The following is a 21,959-nucleotide window of genomic DNA, read 5'->3' on the forward strand; positions in this document are numbered from 1 at the left end:
GGCTCTGGAACCAGATCTCAGTTATACTGGTATAGGGCACGGATGTTTAAGCACTGATAAGGAATGGTTTTATATACCCCAAACAGATAATTAAGATTCAAAAGATTCTGAGATGTTGTAAGTATGCACTAGTGTCATCTTTTTGTTTTGTTCTGGTTAATAGTTCACTTCAGTTACTTGCAATTACATGTTTTTTTTAAAAGGGCTTCTGAGGCACACTGGCAGTTCCACTGGTTGCTATGTATTAATTGTGACTGCATAAAACTGGGTAAAAATGTGGAAGTGAACTGAATGGAGGCAAACACAGTAGTCAAGAATCAGCTGTCTTTCAGACTTCACTCATCTTCTGAGATCCAGTTATTTGTGCAGTTGCTTTAGAATAACATCCACGGCTTCTGCCAGGTTATCCACATAACCATCTGCCTTTACTAGAGGATGCTGCTCATCACAAGGCCTACAAAAGAGACAAAAGGACAAAATCACTGGGAAGCATCAGGAATGTCCTCCCACCAGGTGTATATAAATGAATGGTGAGCAATTCCATCTCATTATTTGCATGAAGTAACCAGAGTTCCTAGAACTGATTCACCTGATTTGGTATTCATCCCAATTTTCAGGCACAGGATTTCAGAGTACATAAAGTACATAAAGCCTTGACCTGGATAGCTCAGGCTAGTCTAATCTTGTCAGTTCTCAGAAGCTAAGAAGGTTGGCCCTGGTCAGGGCTATGATATAGAGCAGGGGTGGCCAACGGTAGCTCTCCAGATGTTTTTTGCCTACAACTTCCATCAGCCCCAGCCATTGGCCATGCTGGCTGGGGCTGATGGGAGTTGTAGGCAAAAACATCTGGAGAGCTACCGCTGGCCACCCCTGATATAGAGGCAGGAAAACCTCTGAATATCTCTTGCCTTGAAAATCTTACAAGGTTGCCATAAGTCAGCTGTGACTTGACAGCACTTTACCCCACCATAGTAGTGCCTCGACAGAATAATCATAAATGTAGCCAGCAGCAATTCCTATAAGTATATCATTTATTGTTTTTTTGGATTTCATGCATGGACAATGTATTCTATAAACTGGTCCCAAGTGCTATAAATGATGTACAGGGCAGATCTTCTCCATCCTTCAGCAGCTCTCTGTGATGGCCAAAAAAGTGATGGTGAAGATCAGAGACAGTGCCCCAAGGCAGATGGAGCTGAAGTGAAGAAGAGGAATTGAACATAATAGCCTACTTCCCTCTGTGGAGAAAGTCAGAAGAGATAGCTCTCCACTCACAGAAAACAGTGTATTCTTGGGACAGTGTATTCTTGGTAAATTCATGCCCTTTTGCACCTCATTATTTCAGAAGATTTTGGCTGGCAGCAAAAATGTCAGTTGTCAAGAGTTTTAAGCAGGGCTTTTTTTGTAGCAGGAACTCCTTTGCATATTGGACCACACCCCCAATGTAGCCAATCCTCCAAGAGCTTACAGGACTCTTAGTACAAGATCTAATGTAAGCTCTTGGAGGATTGGCTACATCAGGAATAATGTTCCCTCTAGGCCATGGAGTCTTGTGAGCAAAAATTCTACTTTGTGAACTACTGGCATTAAACTTGTGAGCTACTGCATAAATTAGTTTGCTCTGGGGCTATTTTTCCCTGAGCTAAGACAAAAATATGCGAGCCAGAGGCTAAAAATCTGTGAGCTAGCTCATACTAACTCAGCTTAGAGGGAACACTGATCAAGGGTGTGTGGCCTAATGTGCAAAGGAGTTCCTCCTACAAAAAAGCCCTGGTTTTGAGGGTTCTTAAGATGAAGATAACCCTTAGAAAACCAAGGATCCTGGAACAGATGTGAAAACAGAGCTCCTGTTGGTCTTCATTTATTTTCTGACAGTGTAAAGGTCAAAACTATAGTTAGTGATGGGTATTTCCTTAGCTTGTAAAGATACATTTCTTAGGATGTGTATAGTGTCTATAGTTGTCACTTGCAGGAGTCAGTAAGCACTTGTTTGAACAAGGCATGTGTTTCACTTCCTAAGGCATGCTCCCAGTGGCTTCCTTCTTTCTGATCACATTTCCAAAGTCCTCTTTCTTTCTTAAGTGAATTAAATTCCTTATGAAGCCCCTTAGGAGATCTGGGTAGTCCATATATTTTAAACAAAAATATTGACTGCTAGAAGCTGATATGTAGCTTTGAAAAAGGCAAAGGAATACTATGCTGAGTTTTGTTTTGGGTGTGTGCCGATATCTTGTCACTACTATATTCTAACACCTGAGGTAAAAAAAGCAGAACATTCTAGCATTTTTTCCTCCCTTTGCTTCAGAGCTAATTAGCAGCTCACATGAGTGGTCTAGTCACATAAGCAGTGCAGATTGGGAGGAGGGAACTCACACAACACCACAGCAAAAACATCTGTGAGTCAAGATACCAGTCCTTGTTTGCTGAAGATGTTTTTGCAATCCTATCTGATTCCCTCCTCACAAGTTACATCATTCACACAAGTAAATCACTTCTAAATAAATAGCTACACCGCTGTGTCCTAATCTTCCTATTTTAAAGCTCGATCATAATTATAGTACTGCACAAGAAATTAAAGAACTGAATAAGGCCACTACTCTGCAATTTACTTGGGAACAAAAAAGTTGTAAACCTCAACATACCAACCAACCGGTTAAACCCCCCCAGGTCCTGACATCAAGTAAATTTCTAGTCTAAAAAGTTTTTAAGAGATTACAATGGTTTGAAAGAGAGATTACAGCTTTTTAACACTTCACAATTTCTCATCTTGTAAAAACTTTTAAGGGAGACAACAGTGTTATAAAGACATGCAAAAACACCCTGATGTTTAACTATTAAAATTTGTATCATTAATATACTACAAGTAGGGGATCTGAATGTTTTGAGTGCAGAGATACCATCCTTTTTTACACATCTGCTCTTAAACAAAGCAGGAGTCAAGTTGCACCTTTAAGACCAACAAAGTTTTATTCAGAATGTAAGCTTTCGTGTGCTAAGCACACTTCATCAGACGAGGGGATCAGACTGTTTCATTATTGTTGATATACAGGCCCATCTGGTAATCTGTTGTTTGTTTTGCTGTTTCTTTTGTAGAGTTCAAAAATAAAATCCAATGTTCAAAGGAATGTGTTTTCTTTCCTTTTTACCCATCAGAGTTTAGTGATCTGCCAGAACCCCACAAGCTAATGACAAGAATAATGGTTCCCATACCAATGGTGTTTTATTTTTAATGCAGTGGGAAGTACATTGCTGTTGCCATATCAAAACATTTGTGCTATTTCTCAGCAGGAAACAAAATCCAAGACTTCAATAGCTCCCCCCCCCTTAATTTCATACTCCATCAATAACATTTCTACTAAAGCAAATGTTTATACCATAGACAAAGCTACTCTCCTTGAGACAGCTGGATGTAGCAAACTGGTTGAATGGCAAGTCCATGCATAATAAGGAAAGAAAACACATCACTCTCAAGTTCTAAACTGACACAGGAATCATCTTGGCCATTACCCTGACAACATGTAATAATTAACTACAGACTTTTAACAATAAAGAAATGATTTGGGGAAATGACAAAACCTAGCATTTCCCACATCCATAATAATGGTATATTTAGCCAGTTCTGAGAATGTCAGTAAAGGGACTATATGACTGGGGGTTTGGATGTGGCAGTGGGGTATAGCACCTGAAAGGCTAGCACTTGCAACAGGCTGGCATTTGGGGGGGGGGGCAGTATAATCCAAGGGTTTACTACTAGCAGTCACAAGTACAGTCTGTATTGGGGAATGCTCAGTCCAGAGATGTCCAGCTCCACAGTACCTTCCCTTTAAGATCCCAGTCTAATAACTGGGCCTGCCACCTAAGCTGGTGGCCTGCCTCCTGGGCCTGTGGGTGGGCCCCACTGTGCCTTAACCATAAAGTGTCCCCTCTCTATGCACTGTGGCCAAGAACTCCAGCCACCCCTGCCCCATCAATGGTCTCCTATGGTCCTTGTGTCTTGTCACTTTTGGTCTGCTACTCTTCAGCGTTCCCTGCTCTCCCACCAGTCCTGGGGCACTCAAAGCATCACAGAATATATACTGTTGTTCTACTACAAACCCAAGAGCATCAACAAAATTTACGCAGCCTGGCTTTCCATCAGTACCATCAGTAGGAGCAGGTACGCAGTCATTAAGGAGCTTCAACTATTTCCAGAATACAACTGAAATGACTTTTTGGAATATATTTATTAACAGGATTCTTGAGAACCATCTATGGCAATCACATGACACATGGTCACACATCACATGGTAGGGAGCTATTTACTTTTTACTCCCTGCCCAGCCTAATTGAAGGAAAAATCCTTGCTATTTAATGAAAACATTTTCATGGGGTCTCATTTCTTGCCAGGAGGGACCAATAATTTAATTCCATTTACAAGCACTGCATTCTTCCTGAAGCAACATAATTTAAATTGCAGAAAGGTGTGCCTCTGGTTTTGGACAACAGCCAAACCCCATCTAACGAACAAGTCTGTAGGAAACATCTCTGTATTTGCAGTCTTGTAAAAAAGGTAATCAAGTTCTTCATTCTTTGAGATAATTTACTGCACTCCTAATTTGCTTATAGTGTCATCATAATTAAATCCTAAGGCCAGTTCGGTCAGTATTTTTTTTTTCAACCATTTACACCTTAAATTCCAAACTCTGTATTGCAGTGTCACTTTTGAATAGTTTGTATGAGTCTGCAGAGCAGCAATTTCAGGATTTAAATTGTGGCTTTGGATGTGAATGATATGCAAAGATAAAAGCAGCCCATCTTCCCTGTGGGGAGAACTGCGTGTGCTGTACCCTCAAAGGGCACACATGCATCTGCCTGCTGTGGGTATAAGGCAACCCCCCACTTTGGATGTTAATTATATGCAGGAACACAAAGCTTCCTGCATTCATGCAAGTCATCAATGCCTGAAAGTGCTCTTGGAATCCAGAAATGATTGACATGACTGTTAAGATTTGTATGCTGACACAGGCGTAGTGACTTGCCCTTTAATCGCTTTTCTCTTTTTGAGCCTTAATATTTTTGCAATAGATAATAATCTCATTATCTCAGGCAACTGTGCCTTTTAAGGATAAAGTATTACTAAAAAAACCTCAGAAAACCAGAATGTGATAGTCTGCAATGATCAAAGTGCATGTACAAAAAGTATTAATACACACATGCTGCCTAATGTGTTTAGTTTACTGTTGTACACACATATTTTTTTTCTGGGTAGTGTGAAAGAAATTATAATCGGGCAGGGATAGCAACATATTCTATGCTATGGGAGGAAGACCAGATGTATACTGTATGTTAACAGTATTCAGCTATAGCTAATGATTGCTAATTTCTTTGCTTGTTATGTTGCTGGAAGCCTAAAGGTGTTGTCACTGAAGGCTTAAAATACAGATACTCTGAGAGAAGCAGTACAAACCTGTTCATGTAAGAAAAACCTGGGCTCAGGTGTTCCTGTATGTGTTTTAAGTAGTATCTGTTAATATCCTGTTGTAGCAAAGTGATACTTTTGCCAGATTAAGATCACTTCCACTTGCCTACAATCACACACACATCCACACATCACACAGACACATGTCACAATAGATGGACCGAGAAGTCGATAAGCAGGCTCCTTCCAGCAACACACAAGCCATCAGAAAAGCGAAAGAATTGTTTTCTTCATAAAGAAATTAATAAATACAGCAAATGTCAGGAAATGCTGGTCTGGAGGCTCACTTCTTCTGCTACTGTTTCATCCCAGTGCCAGCCAGCATGCTGTTCACTTATACAACACATCAGTAAATAAGAGAAGAGCTCATCAAAAGCCAGCAGGCTTTAAAATATTTATTTTCAAATATTTACATCCCACTTTCAAACAAGAATCACCAAAGTGCCCAACAACAGTTTTTTAAAAAGCTAAATTAAAAATGACCCCTCATCTGATGAAGTGTGCTTAGAGAGCACACGAAAGCTTACGTTCTCAATAAAACTTGGTTGGTCTTAAAGGTGCAACTTGACTCTTGCTTTGTTGACCTATTGTGAAGTTATAGCAAACATCAAGCTTAGATACATAGACAGCTATTTGTACCATATATGAAGAGAAGCATCAGTTCAGACTGGACTTCTTTAAAAGCTGTGTTTTTAATGTCCGTTAATAAATGAACCATGAAAGAGACAAGTGGATTTCCCTAGACAGGGAGTTTCATAATTGTGGTGTGACCACTAAGAAGGCTCTGTCAAGTGTTCCATTCACTTGAACCACAGACAAATGCAATAAACCCAGAAGGACTCCCAGTAATTCATTTCAGAGCCCAAGCAAGCACGAATTAATATAATAATAATAATAATAATAATAATAATAATAATAATAATAATAATAATAATAATAATAATAATAATAATAATAATTTTTATTTATATCCCGCCCTCCCCACCTCGGCAGGCTCAGGGCGGCTAACAACATTTTATAAAAACATACAATAGTAGATAAAAGCCTTTAGATTTAACAATATAAAACATTAAAACATTAGAGAGCCACCAGTGTATTCTTTGGCCTATAAACCCTTAAGACAGTTTTTATTCTGGAGAGTGAAGCAGGAAATACTGAAAAATATATGAGAATCTTCAGGGCTTCTTTTGTAGAAAAAGCCCAGCAGCAACTCATTTGCATATTAGGCCACACCCCCTGATACCAAGCCAGCTGGAAGTGTGTTCCTGCTAAAAAAAAACCCTTGGTAATCTTTCACAATACAAAAGTGGAGGCAGAGAATTCTTTACCAGTGCTTTGGACCATGATGCATGCAGCTGTGAAATAAGAACTCTGGGAAAAGATTGGAATGAAGCTTAGTAAAAAATCCTGACCCAAAACCATGCTTCAGTTTCTTTGTTGTAGCTTTTGGTTGACAGATGATGTTTAACAATACTGATAAATCATTAGGCCACAGTTTTCATGAATATAAAAATTACTGAGATAAGGATCAAGGAAATTTTTTTGCTCAACTACTTTCTACATAAAAATGTAAGTGTGGCTCGATGTTCAAAAAGCCATTCTGTCAGTCAGGAGCACAGCCAGTTTCCTGTAGCAACCAGGAACCGTAACTCCCAAGCTCTCCCATGTGTTCTAGAGTAAATACAGAAATATTTATTAGGAGGAGAGCAAGGTAAACACTGAATGATTTGGCTCTTATCCAGTTGTCATAGTGTCTTTACTTGTAAGTCTACTTGAACTTTGTTATGTACTTTTACATAATTGTTCATGGGAGAGAGTAGAACATCAGCCTTTTATTTATTTGTTTGTTTTTTACTATAACAGGTTTCTAATTTTTTCCTGTCTGTTCTATTACTACAAATGCCCAATATATAAAGATTAATTTTATGTCTTTAGAAGACAGCAGAGTGATGTAGTGTTTAGAAAGCTGGATTATGACTAGGTCAACCCAGGGCACAACTAGACTTTACAGTATCCCTGGGGACAACCTGGGCACAGCACCACCGTTTTAGAGCTGAATACAAGCCATTTTAAAATGTCACAAGGCTTAGGGATTACAGCTCATCTCCAGACTATAGAGATCAATTCCCTTGGAGCAAATGGGTGCTTTTGAAGGGTAGACTTTTTGGCACAGTACCCCGCTGAAGTCCCTGTCCTCCCCCAGTCTCCATTGTCACTTCTCAGGGAGATTCCCAACCTGGATCTTGCAAGTCTACCTCCCCATCCCATCAGTGACTGGGGTGGACCTGACAACCTTACCCAAGGGCCAAAAGCACAGTGGGACCAGCCCTCCCATGGCTGTTTTGACACTTGACAAGGAGGTGGTGGGGGTCCAAGAGTGCCTAATCCCACTATGCTGCAATTCCAAACAGGACTGGGCCATTGGGCATTTTTAAATGGCTTGCACTTGGCTCTCTATGGGTCCACTTTAGCACTGAGTCCATGGGTCCACTGTAGCATTCAGTTGGTTCCCCAGGTTCTGCTGTGAAGCTCACCTTTATTCTGTCGGAGCCAAACCTGCCTCACAGGGGCGGGAACTGTGTGAAATGCCCACAGCTTCTCATGGAAAGGGTAGAATAAAAACCTCACAAACAAATAAAAGCTGTATGACCAGCATAAACTTAACTGGTAAAACTCTCTTCATTGCCTAGGCAGTATAAACTGAATTTACGCCAGCCATATAGCCCTTTAAAAGCACAAGAATCCTAACTGGAAAGATAGATCTAAGTGGGCAGCCATATTTGTCTGAAGCAATAGAACAAATTTTGAGTCCAGTGATACCTTTAAAACCAAATTCCTAACTGGGAAGGTATGTCAGCCCATGGCTTAAAAAAATTAGCCCCACTTTACTAAAGAAATCAGGAAATCATTGCATTGTATTATTTGTTCTTTCTTGTAATTGTTTTACTTCATTATTACTCAAGCACTTATAGTATGTATCTCCCCAGAGTCACTCTAGTTGAAGTCCACTGGTATCAATGGGTTTAGACTGGATTTACATTGTGCTGTCAGTAGCTGATTTGTTATACGAATATCTTTAGACATGTTCTCTTGGAGGGCAAGTGCTTGATTGGCTGACACGTTAAAACATGCCGGTGAGGGAAGACTGAACAAACATTCATACTGCAGCATACAGGTTTGCAGAAGGGTTAACAATGGGAGGTGTTCACAAGAACCTGAAAAATATTCCTAAGGCAGTAATGCGTCATGATGATTATTTGATACTTCCTGATGTGTTCTACTGATCTTCATCAAAGGAATTTGTTCAACAGTTAGATACATATTACATCTCCTACTGCTAAAAGAGCTGTATCTCCAAACAGTCTAGCAGTGCAGTCTACAATGAGCCCACGCTAGAGTAAGTTTGTATAGGGGTGCACTGTAATTGCTGAACTCTCCTGATGGACAGCAAAAATGCTGCCATTCTCTTATTTTCTTTTCCTTTTTATTTTTTGCAAGAGCCAGAATGTCATGTCCAATCTACTGTAACTGAAGGTATGATAACTTGTTTTTCTCCTAGATTCATTTCCAGCTTTGCTACTTCCAAATTATAGCTTGATTCCAAATGAAACTATCTGTAATTATGTAAACCAGTCAGCCACCATTTTAAACTAATCTAAGTCTTCCCAGAAATATGGTAACAATAACAACGTATTTTTCATTCATTCGTTCATGCTTTCAATCACTGTTAGAGCACTTCAAATAAGTTCCCAAGAACTGTAAAAAAATGTATTAAGACAAAAGGTAAATCACTTGTTTAAAACTTGATAGTCCAGTATGTATCACAGCTGAAAAAAATATTGGTTAATGATTTTTTTGCAATGAAATTTGACAACAATTAGGAAAAAAACATGTTACTAATAATTATTATAGCAAAACGAAACTAAATGGGATTTTACTAAGAAATAAATAGATATATAACATGGGGGAAAGTAGCACAATTATCATAAAGTCCACAGAACATTTTTGATATGAGGAAGCCATCACACTGCCATTTTTGGGAACCAAGTGACAGATGTTGTGAATGTTCTGATGAATAAAGACCATGTTCAGCTGGGTGTTCAGTTGCCATGGCACACAGTCTCCTGTCGCTGCTCTTTGATCCAGTGGGAGCAAAAATGGGGGGAGGGAGCAGAAGTGATGTCTCAGCATCACTTCTGGTTTTACCTAGAAGTGATGTCAAGATACGCTAGGAATTCCCCATATCCCTATGGTTTTGACTATGAATGGGCAAAGAATGTGAAAATGGTGGTTCATTTGGTTTCATGGTATGTTGGGTTGCCCAATTTGGTGGTTCATTTCATGTTTTTTTCAATTTCCTGAATAATTTGTGGTTCATTGGTTTGTTTGGTTCAGGAAGGTGTAGAATGGCCCCTGAGGGGGCTAGAGATGCCAAACGTGCAGCAAGCTTTTCAGCAGACTCTCTTCTACCTGCTCTCCAAATTTGGTGTGAATTGGATTTCGAGGGGCCGAGCTACAGCCTCCCCAAAGCAGGTGCCCCCCATCTAGTCAGTTTCACTGGAAACTATCCAGAAGCACAGGGGTCTGAGAGACTGGAGCTTCACTGGAAACTAGAAGTGCAGGGGGTTGGGGAATCATGGCAGGCTGTCTGGAAAAACGAACCAAACATGAACCATTTTTAGCATGAATCATGATATGTGTCAGCAAAGGTTCATTGAAGTTCCCAAAATGAGCAGACTTAGTTATTTGAAACAAAGTTGCATTTATTGTATACTCCAAAGTTACTTCAGCATGAAAGACATTGGAACTGATGGCTAGCAGTTCGAGTCATTGGTATTTAACATACATCAAAGCATTCACATCTACTCCTAATTCCCAAAACAAAGGATGTCTTTGCATGTGATACATTTCACACGGCTCCCCCTTATCGCCTACAGTTGGTGGCTACATTTCCCGGCGGCAATGTCCTTGCCGCCTCTAGGGGGGAGGTGAGAATCGGTCCAGGAACTTTCTACTTCAAAGACCAGCTAACAACCTTTGATATTCCTGGGAAGCTACCCTTGGGTTAGCCTCTACTTGGCCCCCCCTTCTACTACTATACCAATGCAAGTTAGTAATCATATATCTTTTATTAATCAGTATGGTTAGTGGTTAGTATTCAAGAAGAGCATCAGTGAACAGAGTCTGACAATATGTAGTTGGGTTTGCGCCCATCCCAAGTTTTTACCATAGAGATAAGGGAATTCCGAGATAATCATTTGTCATTTCTATATACTAGAACTAACAATGCAATGTTGTGTGTCATCTCTACCCCCATCTTATTCTCAGTGGAATGAAGAAGCCAGCTGACAACCTTATCACACAGTGATTTTAGGAGCTGCAAATCCAACATGTGCCACCTCGTTCAGAAGGTTTTATTTAGATTCAGGTGGACAGCTGTGTTGATCTGCCCATCAATCTCCAATTTTGACATATTTATTTCCTTAAGTATGTCCTCTGCCCCGGAATTAAACCCAAATAACCGGTAACCATATAAACTAAGCTTGTTATTCTTGTTTGGTCCTTTAATTTGTTAAACATCTTCATTATGCTGTATGGTAATTTATTGCTTATCCTCTACTTATATCTATGGACTTTCACTTTCATTGTATCTGAAGAAGTGTGTGTGTACACATGAAAGCTTATACCTTGAATAAAACCTTGTTGGTCTTAAAGGTGCCACCTGACTCAACATTGATACCTATTTTTATTTCCAATGGGGACCCAGGCTATTTATAACATTCTTCCTTTTCCCATTTCCTCTGTGCAACAAGCCTGTGAGGCATGTTAGACAGACAGTGTGTGACTGGCCAAAGGTTTCACAGCAAGCTTCCACAGCTGAGTGGGGATCTGAACTGAAGTCTCCCAAACTGTAGTCCAATACTCTAGCCACTGCACCACACTGGCTCTCTTTTTCATCTCCATGTTCCAAAAAATGGCAACTCACAACTGTTCACAATCATAGATAGCTGCTCTACAAGCATTAAAAACAGTGTTACCTTCTTAACTATGACCTATTAGAAGTCTCCTCCTTCAGGCATGTCTCACAGTTTTTAGAACCCACAAATTGCAATGTGCAACCATTTCTACAGATGCTAATAATTTTGTTGCAATAACTTTTTAAAAACTGTACCCTACTTCTCTCGGAATCTTGCATAAGAATTAGTAACCATTTTGCAGCAAAAACCATTATTGCGATCTATATTAATATGAAATGTTGTCATCCCTAAGGAGAAATATTTTTTATCAAGGCAAGGCAACATTTATACAGATTCCACAATAATCACACAGTACACCTACAAAGATTGTCACAGAAATAGGCTTTTAAAAGCTTCTCTGAAAGGGCCTGAGCAACTTTCCTAATGTACTGCAGGTGTCTAAAAGGAGAGAATTCCACAGAATACAAGGACTACAAGGAATAAGGCCTTGCTCTGGTACAGAAGAAAGAGGGTCTGTATGTCTCCTCCGAAGCAGGGCTTCATCTGCATGAGCATTATACAAGGATATCTTCTCTAAAATTATAAATAGGGTTGCCAGGCTGTCTCAGAAAATACCTGGGGACTTTGGTGGTGGAGCCAGTAGCAAGGTTATGACAAGCAAGATTGAACTTCAAATTGAGTTCTGGCAATCACATTTAAAGGGACCACACACCTTTTAAATGCCTTTCCTCCATTGGAAATAATGAAGGGTAGGGGCATCTATTTTTGGGACTCACAGAATTAGACCCCCAGGTCCAATCTTTTTTAAAACATGGGGTTTTTTTTTAGGAGAGGCACTGGATGCTATGCTGAAAATTTGGTGCTTCTTCCTCAAAAAACACCCCTCCAGAGCCCCAGATACCCACAGATCAATTCTCCATTATACCCTATGGGAATCGGTCTCCATAGGGTATAATGGAGTGCCCAGAAGACATTTGCCCCCCAACATTCTGATAACCCTGAAGCAAAGAGAGGGCCTCCAAACCAGGGGATCCCGTCCCCACCTGGGGATTGGCAACCCTAATATGAGTAAAATGTACTTACCAGCATTAAAGAACTAACCACCATAATTTTTGGCCGAGTACACAGCAACACTCTTAAGCAGAATTATACCCTTCTAAATCCACTGACTTCGTCAATGAACATAAGAGGATGTACCTCTGCTTAGCATTGCACTGTGAGTCATACATGGTCAAAGTCTAGTTACCATTCAGAGATCAGAAAGGCCAAGCTCTCCACACTCTGAGAAAAAAAAAATCTAATGGTTGCATGGAGTGCATTTAGCCCTTGTTACTGAGAGGCGCTGCCTGATATAAACAGAGTACCCCAGTGCAAATAAAGAGAGAGGGTCTCCTATTTCTGGTAAACAAAATAGAGTCTGACCAAAGACAGGCCAAGACAACACTCCATCTAAACAGGTGGAGTGGACCCAGTAAAAAGCCTGATTTAGTTGGCGCCTGTATCTCAGTGCAATCTCATCCATTTTTCCCTCCAGCGTCCCCGCCCAAACGGGATGTATAATGACATGGGAACTACGGGTAAATATTACTCTTACTCTGATCTTCTGCAACTTGCCAATTATCTCTTCCTCCAGCCTATCACCTCTACCTTGCTAAATCCAATCAAATGCATAACTTGATTGATCCTACCTTTAGAGTCTTTGATCCCTTTTCCGAGTGTCAGACAAAACCCGGTAACAAATTATGCAGTCCCTCCAAGCTTATCATCCTAGCGAAATGTGCGAAGTTTCCCAACATAGCGATTCAAGATAGCCATCAATGGAACATTTATTTCTATCCCGCCCTAAGCCTGCTCCGGAGGGGAGGGCGGGATAGAAATAAAAAATTATTATTATTATTATTATTATTATTACTACTACTGACCCCCATCCGTCGTACCCCTATAAAGTGTGGGTCAAAAACCCACCTCGGTGTGCATTCTGTAGGGTGCCATTTACAGTCTGTACCACCCGTTACTCCTGTAATTGGGTCTATAGGGTGCATTACGCTGGTCGTTCGCGTTCCTCTCCGTGTATTTTTCCTTTGGACGAACGTCTCCTCTTCTGGATCAGGAGAAGAATATCCGCTTCAACGACCCTTGAATTCCTCTATCGATAACCTCTTTTTTTCTTAGACTCTTGTTTGACTGTATATATGTGTGTGTGAGACTCCTCTTGCTACATACTCTAAGTAAACACTGTAAAAGACACAATTGCTTGGTCTATTCTTGGCTGAAAACCTGAACTCCGTATTATTGAAAGCAAAGATCTTCGCTCCTAAATTTGCTCTACCAAGTCTCTTAGCTAATTTCCCCATTAAAATAGGAGATTTAAAGCACTGCCTGTAACACCCTACAGTCTAAGTAACTGGAGATGTCATGAACTGAATGGGTATTCGTGCGGGGGTTTGATCGGTTTCATTAGCAGCAGTCCTGAACCTTCTGTGCTGACATGCACATGTTATATATTGCTTATGACAGAACGAACCTGGCAGCATCCAAATTGCAGAGAAAAGCTGTTTTGTCTGCTCATCAGTGCTGACAGGAGAAGCGACGGCCAGCTGCTCAGGCCAATGTTCTGAATGTGCGCTTCAGAGAGGAATAGCAGAAAGGCTGCCAGGCTGGAATGAAAAGTGAAAGCTCTAATGCCACCTAATGGTCTTTGTCCAGCCTTTTAGATGATCCTCAAAACTTGCTGCTTCTTTTTGCTTGCATTAAGGAGAACGACATCACACTTATTTGGAGTTCCTTTTTGAACACTCGCCTGCTGTAAATTCACTTTAATTTTAAAGCCTTTTGTCCTATGGGAGCAGCTTTGAATTTGGGGTGGATATCTTTAAACCAATATCATTAAATCAAACAAATCATGAACTTTGAAACTCAGGACAAAGAAGTGCTTATAGATGTGGGTAGAAATAAAACTCCTATGCTGAACTGGCTGGGAAGACTGTGATCCAATGACTTGCATGTTGTCTATATGGATGTGCGCAGCACTGCTGTTCTTTGTTTGTAGCACAGCTGTTTTTAATAAAAACCGCATCTCCTCTTCCCCTCCCCATCCTCCAATAGCAAATGTTCAAGTGTTTTTCACCCTCTCTGCCAGTTAACTGGAAAAAAAATCAAGGAAAGAGCTTGGCACAATATTGTTAAAATCCAAGGTTAATATCTCCCAGTCTCCTCTAATTACTAACTAACTAGGTAATTCCCTACCCCCATGACCCTATTCATTGCCATTAGAAACAATGTGAGATTACAACAGAGAATATTTCCCAGGAGCTAGACAGAAATATGTACTTTAAAGCTTCCAGGCATTACAAACAAGCATCCACCTTAAATACACTTACCAAATTAAGAGGTAACAGATGGTATACTTCTTAACACATGACATTTGAAAAGGTTAACATCATGGTCTTTACCAAACTGCCTGGGGGACTCCATATGAACATATGAAGCTGCCTTATACTGAATCAGACCCTTGGTCCATCAAAGTCAGTATTGTCTTCTCAGACTGGCAGCGGCTCTCCAGGGTCTCAAGCTGAGGTTTTTCACACCTATTTGCCTGGACCCTTTTTTCGGAGATGCCAGGGATTGAACCTGGGACCTTCTGCTTCCCAAGCAGATGCTCTACCACTGAGCCGCTGTCCCTCCCCAGTACTCAGTTTATACTGCTGATTCCAATGACTACAGGTAGTTCAAGTGAGGGGACTGAATTAGGGTTGTCAACCTCCAGGTGGTTCCTGGAGATCTCCCAGAAGTGGAACTGATCTCCAGGTCACACAGATTCAGTTCTCTTGGAGAAAATGGCTGCTTTAGAGGGTGGACTCTAACACAATTATTCCACACCGATGTCCCTCCTTTCCACAAACCCCACCCTCCCCAGGCACCACCCTCAAAATCTCCAGGTATTTCCTTACCTACAGTTGGCAACCCAACACTGAATGCATTTAAAAACTGGGAAGGTATCAGTGGGAAGACTACTACAGTGCAATCCTAAGAACCCTTCCCTGAGAGTAAGCCCCAGTGAATACACTTGAATAGAATTCTGAGCAGACCTGTTTAGGACTGCACTATTATTGTCATAGGGGATATCAACAGTTTCTCCACAAGTCATGCCACTGCTACAGAGAATCCAACAATCAACAATTTATCACACTATTGGGGTACATTCATTATCACACTATTGGGGTACATTCATTGTCAGAGGGTGGCATGACTGTCAATGGCATAGGCAAGATACCATTATTACAGCAAGTGAATAATTTTAGAATTTTAAAAGAGAATTTTAAAAAATATGTTTACATTTCTTTCCAGTACATTAGCATAATTCAAACAAAAACAGCAAGAAGAAGAATAATCCAGGCCTCTTCCATCCCTCGCTCTGCCTCCCACCAAAATAGTGGTGCCATCTCTGTGTTGCAAAATTTCTAGAGATTTGGAGGGGAACTTTGGGGGGGGGGGGTTGAGGAGGGGAGGGACTTCAGCAGGCTTTAATGCCACAGAGTCCACTCTCCAAAGCAGCCTTTTCTCTGTAGTCTAGGCAGGGCTGGATTAACAATTAGGCCAAGTAGGCACTGGCCTATGGGCCCCCATGCCTTTAGGGGCCCTGGGCCAGCTTTCCTCCCCTGGTTTCCCCCCTGTTTGCAGCCCTCCCAGCCTGCACACGCAGCCAGCAACTGAGCTGCTCTTTGCCCAACTTGCCTGTTGCAGCTGCTGCTGCCATTGTTGCCAAGTTTGCCTCTCTCTGCCTCTCCCCCACAGCTTTTCAAACGGGCTTTTGAGAAGGTGCCTGCAGGCTGCAGAGGGGGCCACAGGCAGTGGGGCAGGTGCTCCAACTGAGATAATTCATAAGGGGGCCCCTGAGATTTTGACTGCCTAGGGGCCTCCACAGGCTTTAATCTGGCACTGGAGTCTGGAGATCATGTGCTTAAGTGCAACTTCCCCCACTCTTTACAAATAAGATGAAAAGAGAACAAGGATCTTAGAGGGGGAAAGGATAGCAAATTTTGGCAAGTGGTAACTATCATTCTACCCTTCTGAACATTCCCCAGCTAAGATATCTAGGGAGATTCAATGAGTGGATTTCATTGGATACCAGCCTGTGTGGCAAAACCTGTCCTTTTCAGATGAAAAATACTTCAGTAAAGCACACACCCTCCCATTTTAAACAGAGACTCTGAACATGCTGAAAAGCACACACACACACACACACACACACACACACAAAGCATGCTGCCAGAGCAACCAGGTGAACTGGCTAATTGTTCTGGCTACCAGGCAGAAATTCATTGGAGCTTTCACAGTGGCAAAATTTTTAAAAATCCAAATTTTTTCGGTGTGTGTGTGTCTTGGGACACTTGGCACAGTTACGGTAACCATATAACTATGGAATATCATTAGATTCAAATGATGCAATTTGATACAAGTGCTTCTGGAATTTAAAACTACACCAGTGATCAGTGGAAGGCATGGAAGACCTGAGAAAAGGTCACATATTGTTATGGTTCATTACTGAAATGCATTAATGCAGTATTGGGGGGGGGGGATCCTTTAGGGAAATTATGGATTAAACAGGCAAGTTTAGCATGCCACGGCAGAAGGTCTCAGCAGTCCACCCTCCAAAGGAGACAAAGAGAAAACTGAACATCCAGTGACAGCGCATAGTATTACAGAAGGAATCCTCATAAGAGAAATACAGTAAATGTGATTGTTATCTGCATACAGTATAATTAATACATTCAGCTTCATACAGAAATATATCCAAATTGGCTTTCGATTAAAATAGTCATTACCTAATGGCAGAGCAGAGAAGTACCGTTTTTAAAACCAAAGACAAGATGCTGAATGAAACAGAATCCTTCTCAAAGCAACTTCTTCCAGATAGGATAAAACTGTTAATTCCTGCAACTCAAGACTGCTTGAGGATAATGTACACAAATAAGCATCCTTGTAAGGAAGCCAAAATCAAGCAAATGAAAAAGAACTTTTGGGCAAGACAACTCACAAAAGTGGCTGGCGATGTTTTCAGTCACACTGATTATTAAAACCTGTATGGACAATGAAGAGATCTGACAAGGAGAAAGTTGATTTATTTGAAATTTGTTGTTGTAGCAGGAACTCCTTTGAATATTAGGCTACACCCTCCTGATTTAGCCATTCTTCAAGAGCTTACAGGGCTCTTCTTACAGGGCCTACTAAGCTCTTGGAAGACTGGCTACATCAGGGAAGTGTGGCCTAATACACAAAGGAGTTCCTGCTACAAAAAAAGCCTGGCTGCTACCATGATTTTAAAAACAGAACTCAGGCTGTACATCTTTGTGTGTGTGTGTGTGTGTGTGTGTGTGTGTGTGCTGTAGTTGCTGTCCACAGTTTTAGCAGCTAAACAAGCAGCTTAGCCATGCTGCTTGGGGTTTGTTTGTTTTCTTCTAGGAATATGCAAAACAGAAAAGCTCTCTGTGGCACTTAAAAACAAATGTTCACATAAGAAAAGGAGGAGATCATCCATAGAAGCATCTTACGGCCCAACTGGGGATAGGGGAGAAGATAACAAGTAGGTGGAAAGTGAGAACTTTTGTGTCCGGGAAGTGCCTATAAACTACAGGAATAAATCCACTCATAGGCTGATAATGCTTTTATTTGCATCTAAGCCACTCAAGTGTTTAACAGAGTGGGCTGGATGCTCTCTGCTGCGGTTAGATTCTCCCCAGCTGAACAGAGAGTGCACAGCATCAGGTTGATGGCTAAGGCTTTAGGTCTCTGCTTCTGCTGCTTGGCTTTATTCCCAAATGGATTAAAACAGGTAATGTACCATTGATCATCCTGAGCTAAGTATTCATACAGGTACCAAACCAGGATGGAGAACTTTTTCAACCTTGAGATTTACTTATTACTTTACTTATAGTACACCTTCTCAACCAAGACTTGGCAGATAACTATGAGAAAAACAATACAATAAAGAAAAACAGCATGACATAGACAGCAATGCAACAACTGGATTATGAATATTACAAAAAAGCAGTACAAATAAGATCATACATAAACAAACAGTGCAATAATCACAACCTTATTCCCTTTATGAAAGCACCCATCTGAGCGACTCCATTTACAAAGACCCTATTCCCTATACACAAATCCTCTCCTGAGCAACTCTGTTGTACATTCTGCAGACTGAAATATATCCAGATCTTAAGGGCACCTGCTTATTTGAATAGCTGAGTGTTATCATTATAGCATGCATATAATTTTTGTGATGATTTACATCAAACTACAATTTGCATATAATTTACATCAAACTACAATTCGTGGACATTTAGCATTTTAAAAAAAACTTTTAAATTATAATGTGTACAAAAATGATTTCAGAAATCTTCGACCTTGACTCAAGTTTCAAAAGCACATTTCCAGACCTCCATTTTATTTTTCCAAATCTGCTCAGTGATTCCATGTTATAACTGAGATTAGAGACTTGGCCATTCTTGACTCTCAGTCTAGTATTCAGAACACTGAAAGGCTTCTGGAAGGAAATTAAGTATCTGCCTTCCTTGGCTTGGCTTGCAGCTTTTTTCATGGTGATTAGTGACACACTTGCCCGAATTATGGTCTGCTCTGCGTATGCACAGCATGTTGCAAAATAAACCAACCTAAAATACCGAGCAACATATAATGAGATTAGAGAGATGAGAAACTCCAAGCATACCGGAGATAATTAAAATGATAATCATTGTGACGTACACTAATCTTTAAGCAGTCCCTGTACATTATGTATCCACTGCCCCTGAAGCAATGACTCAGGAGCAGGGCTTTTTTTGGAGCAGGAACGCACAAGAACGCAGTTCCGGCTGGCTTGGCATCAGGGGGTGTGGCCTAATATGCATATGAGTTCCTGCTGGGTTTTTTTTTTCTACAAAAAAAGCCCTGCACAGGAGGAAAGAGAATGGGGGGTGGGGAAAGGAGAGGTCTTCCTCCTGAGTTTTCTTAACACCCTTCCCCAAAATTTGCCTTGCCATTATCAACTATCTTGCTATGGTCTTTCGGTTCTGTCTGACAAAGTGGTCTGTTCCACACATTTCCAGAAATAAACATTTCTCAGCTATCAGTTACAACTCCTGCTCCCAAATTTTACATTTCTTCTCCTGCTTTCTCAACATTCTACTCATTACTCTTGACAGCAAGTAAGAGAAACAAACGTAGTCCATGTGGGAAAGAAGGTGGTTGTGCAAATGCCTAATTCATTGGATTGCCCAAGATGTCTGGATGTGATGTCGGCTGACTTGCTCTTTCTTGCAATATAAATGAGAGACATTCTTAAATCTAATCTCTTTGAATATAAGAATGTCACATTATGGCTACAATCTGAAGCACTGTTATTCCCACGGGGCCCATTGTAGTCAAGGGGATTGATGTATGAATAACCAATGGGAAGACTGCACTAAAATCATTAGGAAGGATGTTAGAAAGAGTAATATTACTTATCCCACAGGATCCATACATTACTTGTATAAACTACCCACCTGTGTAAGCAGCTCCAGCATCAATCCAGTGACAAGATATCTCATAAAAGTGGGATGTGCCTATGGGATTAGTCTCTGCTAGCTGACATATCCCAAAGAACTCCAGAGGCATATGTTGGGAGACATGGAGACATTTGAAGAGGCAAAAGGAAGAGGAGGAGTATGAAAGAAAACATTGGGCACAGCTACATAGCCAACTGCAGAGTAAACTGAAACACCCTGTTACCATGTTCATTTATATGTCATATTGAACTGGTTTGGTTCAAAGGAAAGAATTTTCACAACAACAAAGAAAGACATCTATAAATTCTGCAGCCCCAGGCGTAAGAGAAGGATAAACAACTAGAAAACCTGGGATGCAAAAAGATTTGGCCTAACATAACATGCAGCCATTTTAAAAAAGAGCTATCCGTATCACATTGACCCTAATGCAGCAGTTAAATGAATGAAATAATATGTTATGTAGATTCTCAAGACTTTCTCATTATACATGTCTCCTGGTGACTTCTATATCTTTCACTACAGCAATGATAAAGAATCTTGCATCCCCTGGTCTGGGAACTCTGAAGTATTTCAGTGCTTGGATTCCTTAGAAATCATAATGTCAGAATGCCCTGCCTCATTTGTATGCAACCAACCCTGAAAGCTTGGTGGAGGACATAATCATGGGCACCTCCTAAGGAAGCCTATGTCAGACCTAGGGAAGTTAGATGAAGCTTTGTGTAAAGAAAAAACTGACTTCCTGAGACCAGTCTTGCTCTAAAACCTAACAAAATATTGTTTCAGCTTTTAAAAATACAGACGCTAAAACCAACACACCACGCAAACCTTTACACCTATACAATTTGAAGCAGCAGTTACATGAGCTTCTCAGCTTATGGAAGCCCTCTGGAACCCAAAACTTTCCTCTAGTCAAAACTTTACATTACACAGAGCTGCATGCTAACTTTCCCCTCAACTTAAAAAAAAAATTAACAGCAGCTGCAAAAGGCTGCAATCTTAAGTGGAGGACTAGCAAGGTGGAGGGCTTCTTAACCCTTTTCAGCATGTCACTGAGAACATGAGGGGATGACAGATCCCTTCTCTACACTACCTACTTTTCTATGTAGTTGGTAATTCTTTATTTTTAAATGGTGGGAGGCCCCATTTTTAGTCCAAAGTAGAATTGCCTTGACTCAGTTTTACCACCTCAGTGAGAGCTAGGTCAATAACTCACCTCTGTTGGAAATGGCAAAAATAATAAACCTCTAGTTTCACACCAGAGAACTCAAATGAGTAAATAAGCAGTAAATCAGGAATAGCTCCCATTCAACCTTTACAATTAAGCAATGACGATGAAGTTCATAAAGAATATATGCTAAATGAAACCACAGAGCACCATTTGACTTCGTGTGAAGTATGGAAAATGTTTCAACTATTCAGCAGGAGGAGGAGATTGGATTTATATCCTGTCCCTCACTCAGAGTGGCTTACAATCTCCTTCCCTTTCTTTCCCCCCAACAGACACCCTATGAAGTACCTGGGGCTGAGAGAGCTCTCAGAGAACTGCTCATGAGAGAACAGTTCTGCGATAACTGTGGCTTGCTCAAAGTAAGAAAAAAAGAGGCCACAACCTTCCATTTCAAGCACCACAAGACAGAGAGGACAGAAGTCACCAACATTATCACCTCTGCAAATGACATATCTATGTCTTTTTCCATAGAACTTCGGGCAACTGAAAATGGTCTTTAGATGGCCATTTGGGTTTGAAATCAATTTACCTTGTTGTATGGAACTTCTGTTCTTCCAAGGAGTTTAAGGGTTTATGGGTTAACCTGCTTTGGAACAGCATAGGAGACATAGCTGTCATGAGGTTCAGGAATCCCTTCAGGGCACAGATCTACCAAATGCAAAACACTTCTGAGATCTGGGTGGGTTTGAAACTATGAATTTTTTTCTTCAGGAAACTCAGTACAGAAGGCCACTGGAAAGTCTTCCTGC

The 21,959-nt window shown here is 40.8% G+C and overlaps 1 protein-coding gene across 2 annotated transcripts in view; it reads right to left on the reverse strand.

The window, feature by feature from the left end:
• Window positions 1-21,959, reverse strand: part of LHPP (phospholysine phosphohistidine inorganic pyrophosphate phosphatase) — a 191,447-nt gene continuing 169,488 nt past the window's right edge. For both annotated transcript variants that reach the window (XM_060241450.1, XM_060241451.1), the window contains one exon: window positions 1-454. In XM_060241450.1, coding sequence (XP_060097433.1) covers window positions 358-454 — 97 coding nt within the window. In that variant the 3' untranslated portion in view covers window positions 1-357. The remainder of the gene's footprint in view (window positions 455-21,959) is intronic.

This window comes from Heteronotia binoei, chromosome 6 (assembly GCF_032191835.1).
Source record: "Heteronotia binoei isolate CCM8104 ecotype False Entrance Well chromosome 6, APGP_CSIRO_Hbin_v1, whole genome shotgun sequence".
NCBI classification, from domain to species: Eukaryota; Metazoa; Chordata; class Lepidosauria; order Squamata; family Gekkonidae; genus Heteronotia; species Heteronotia binoei.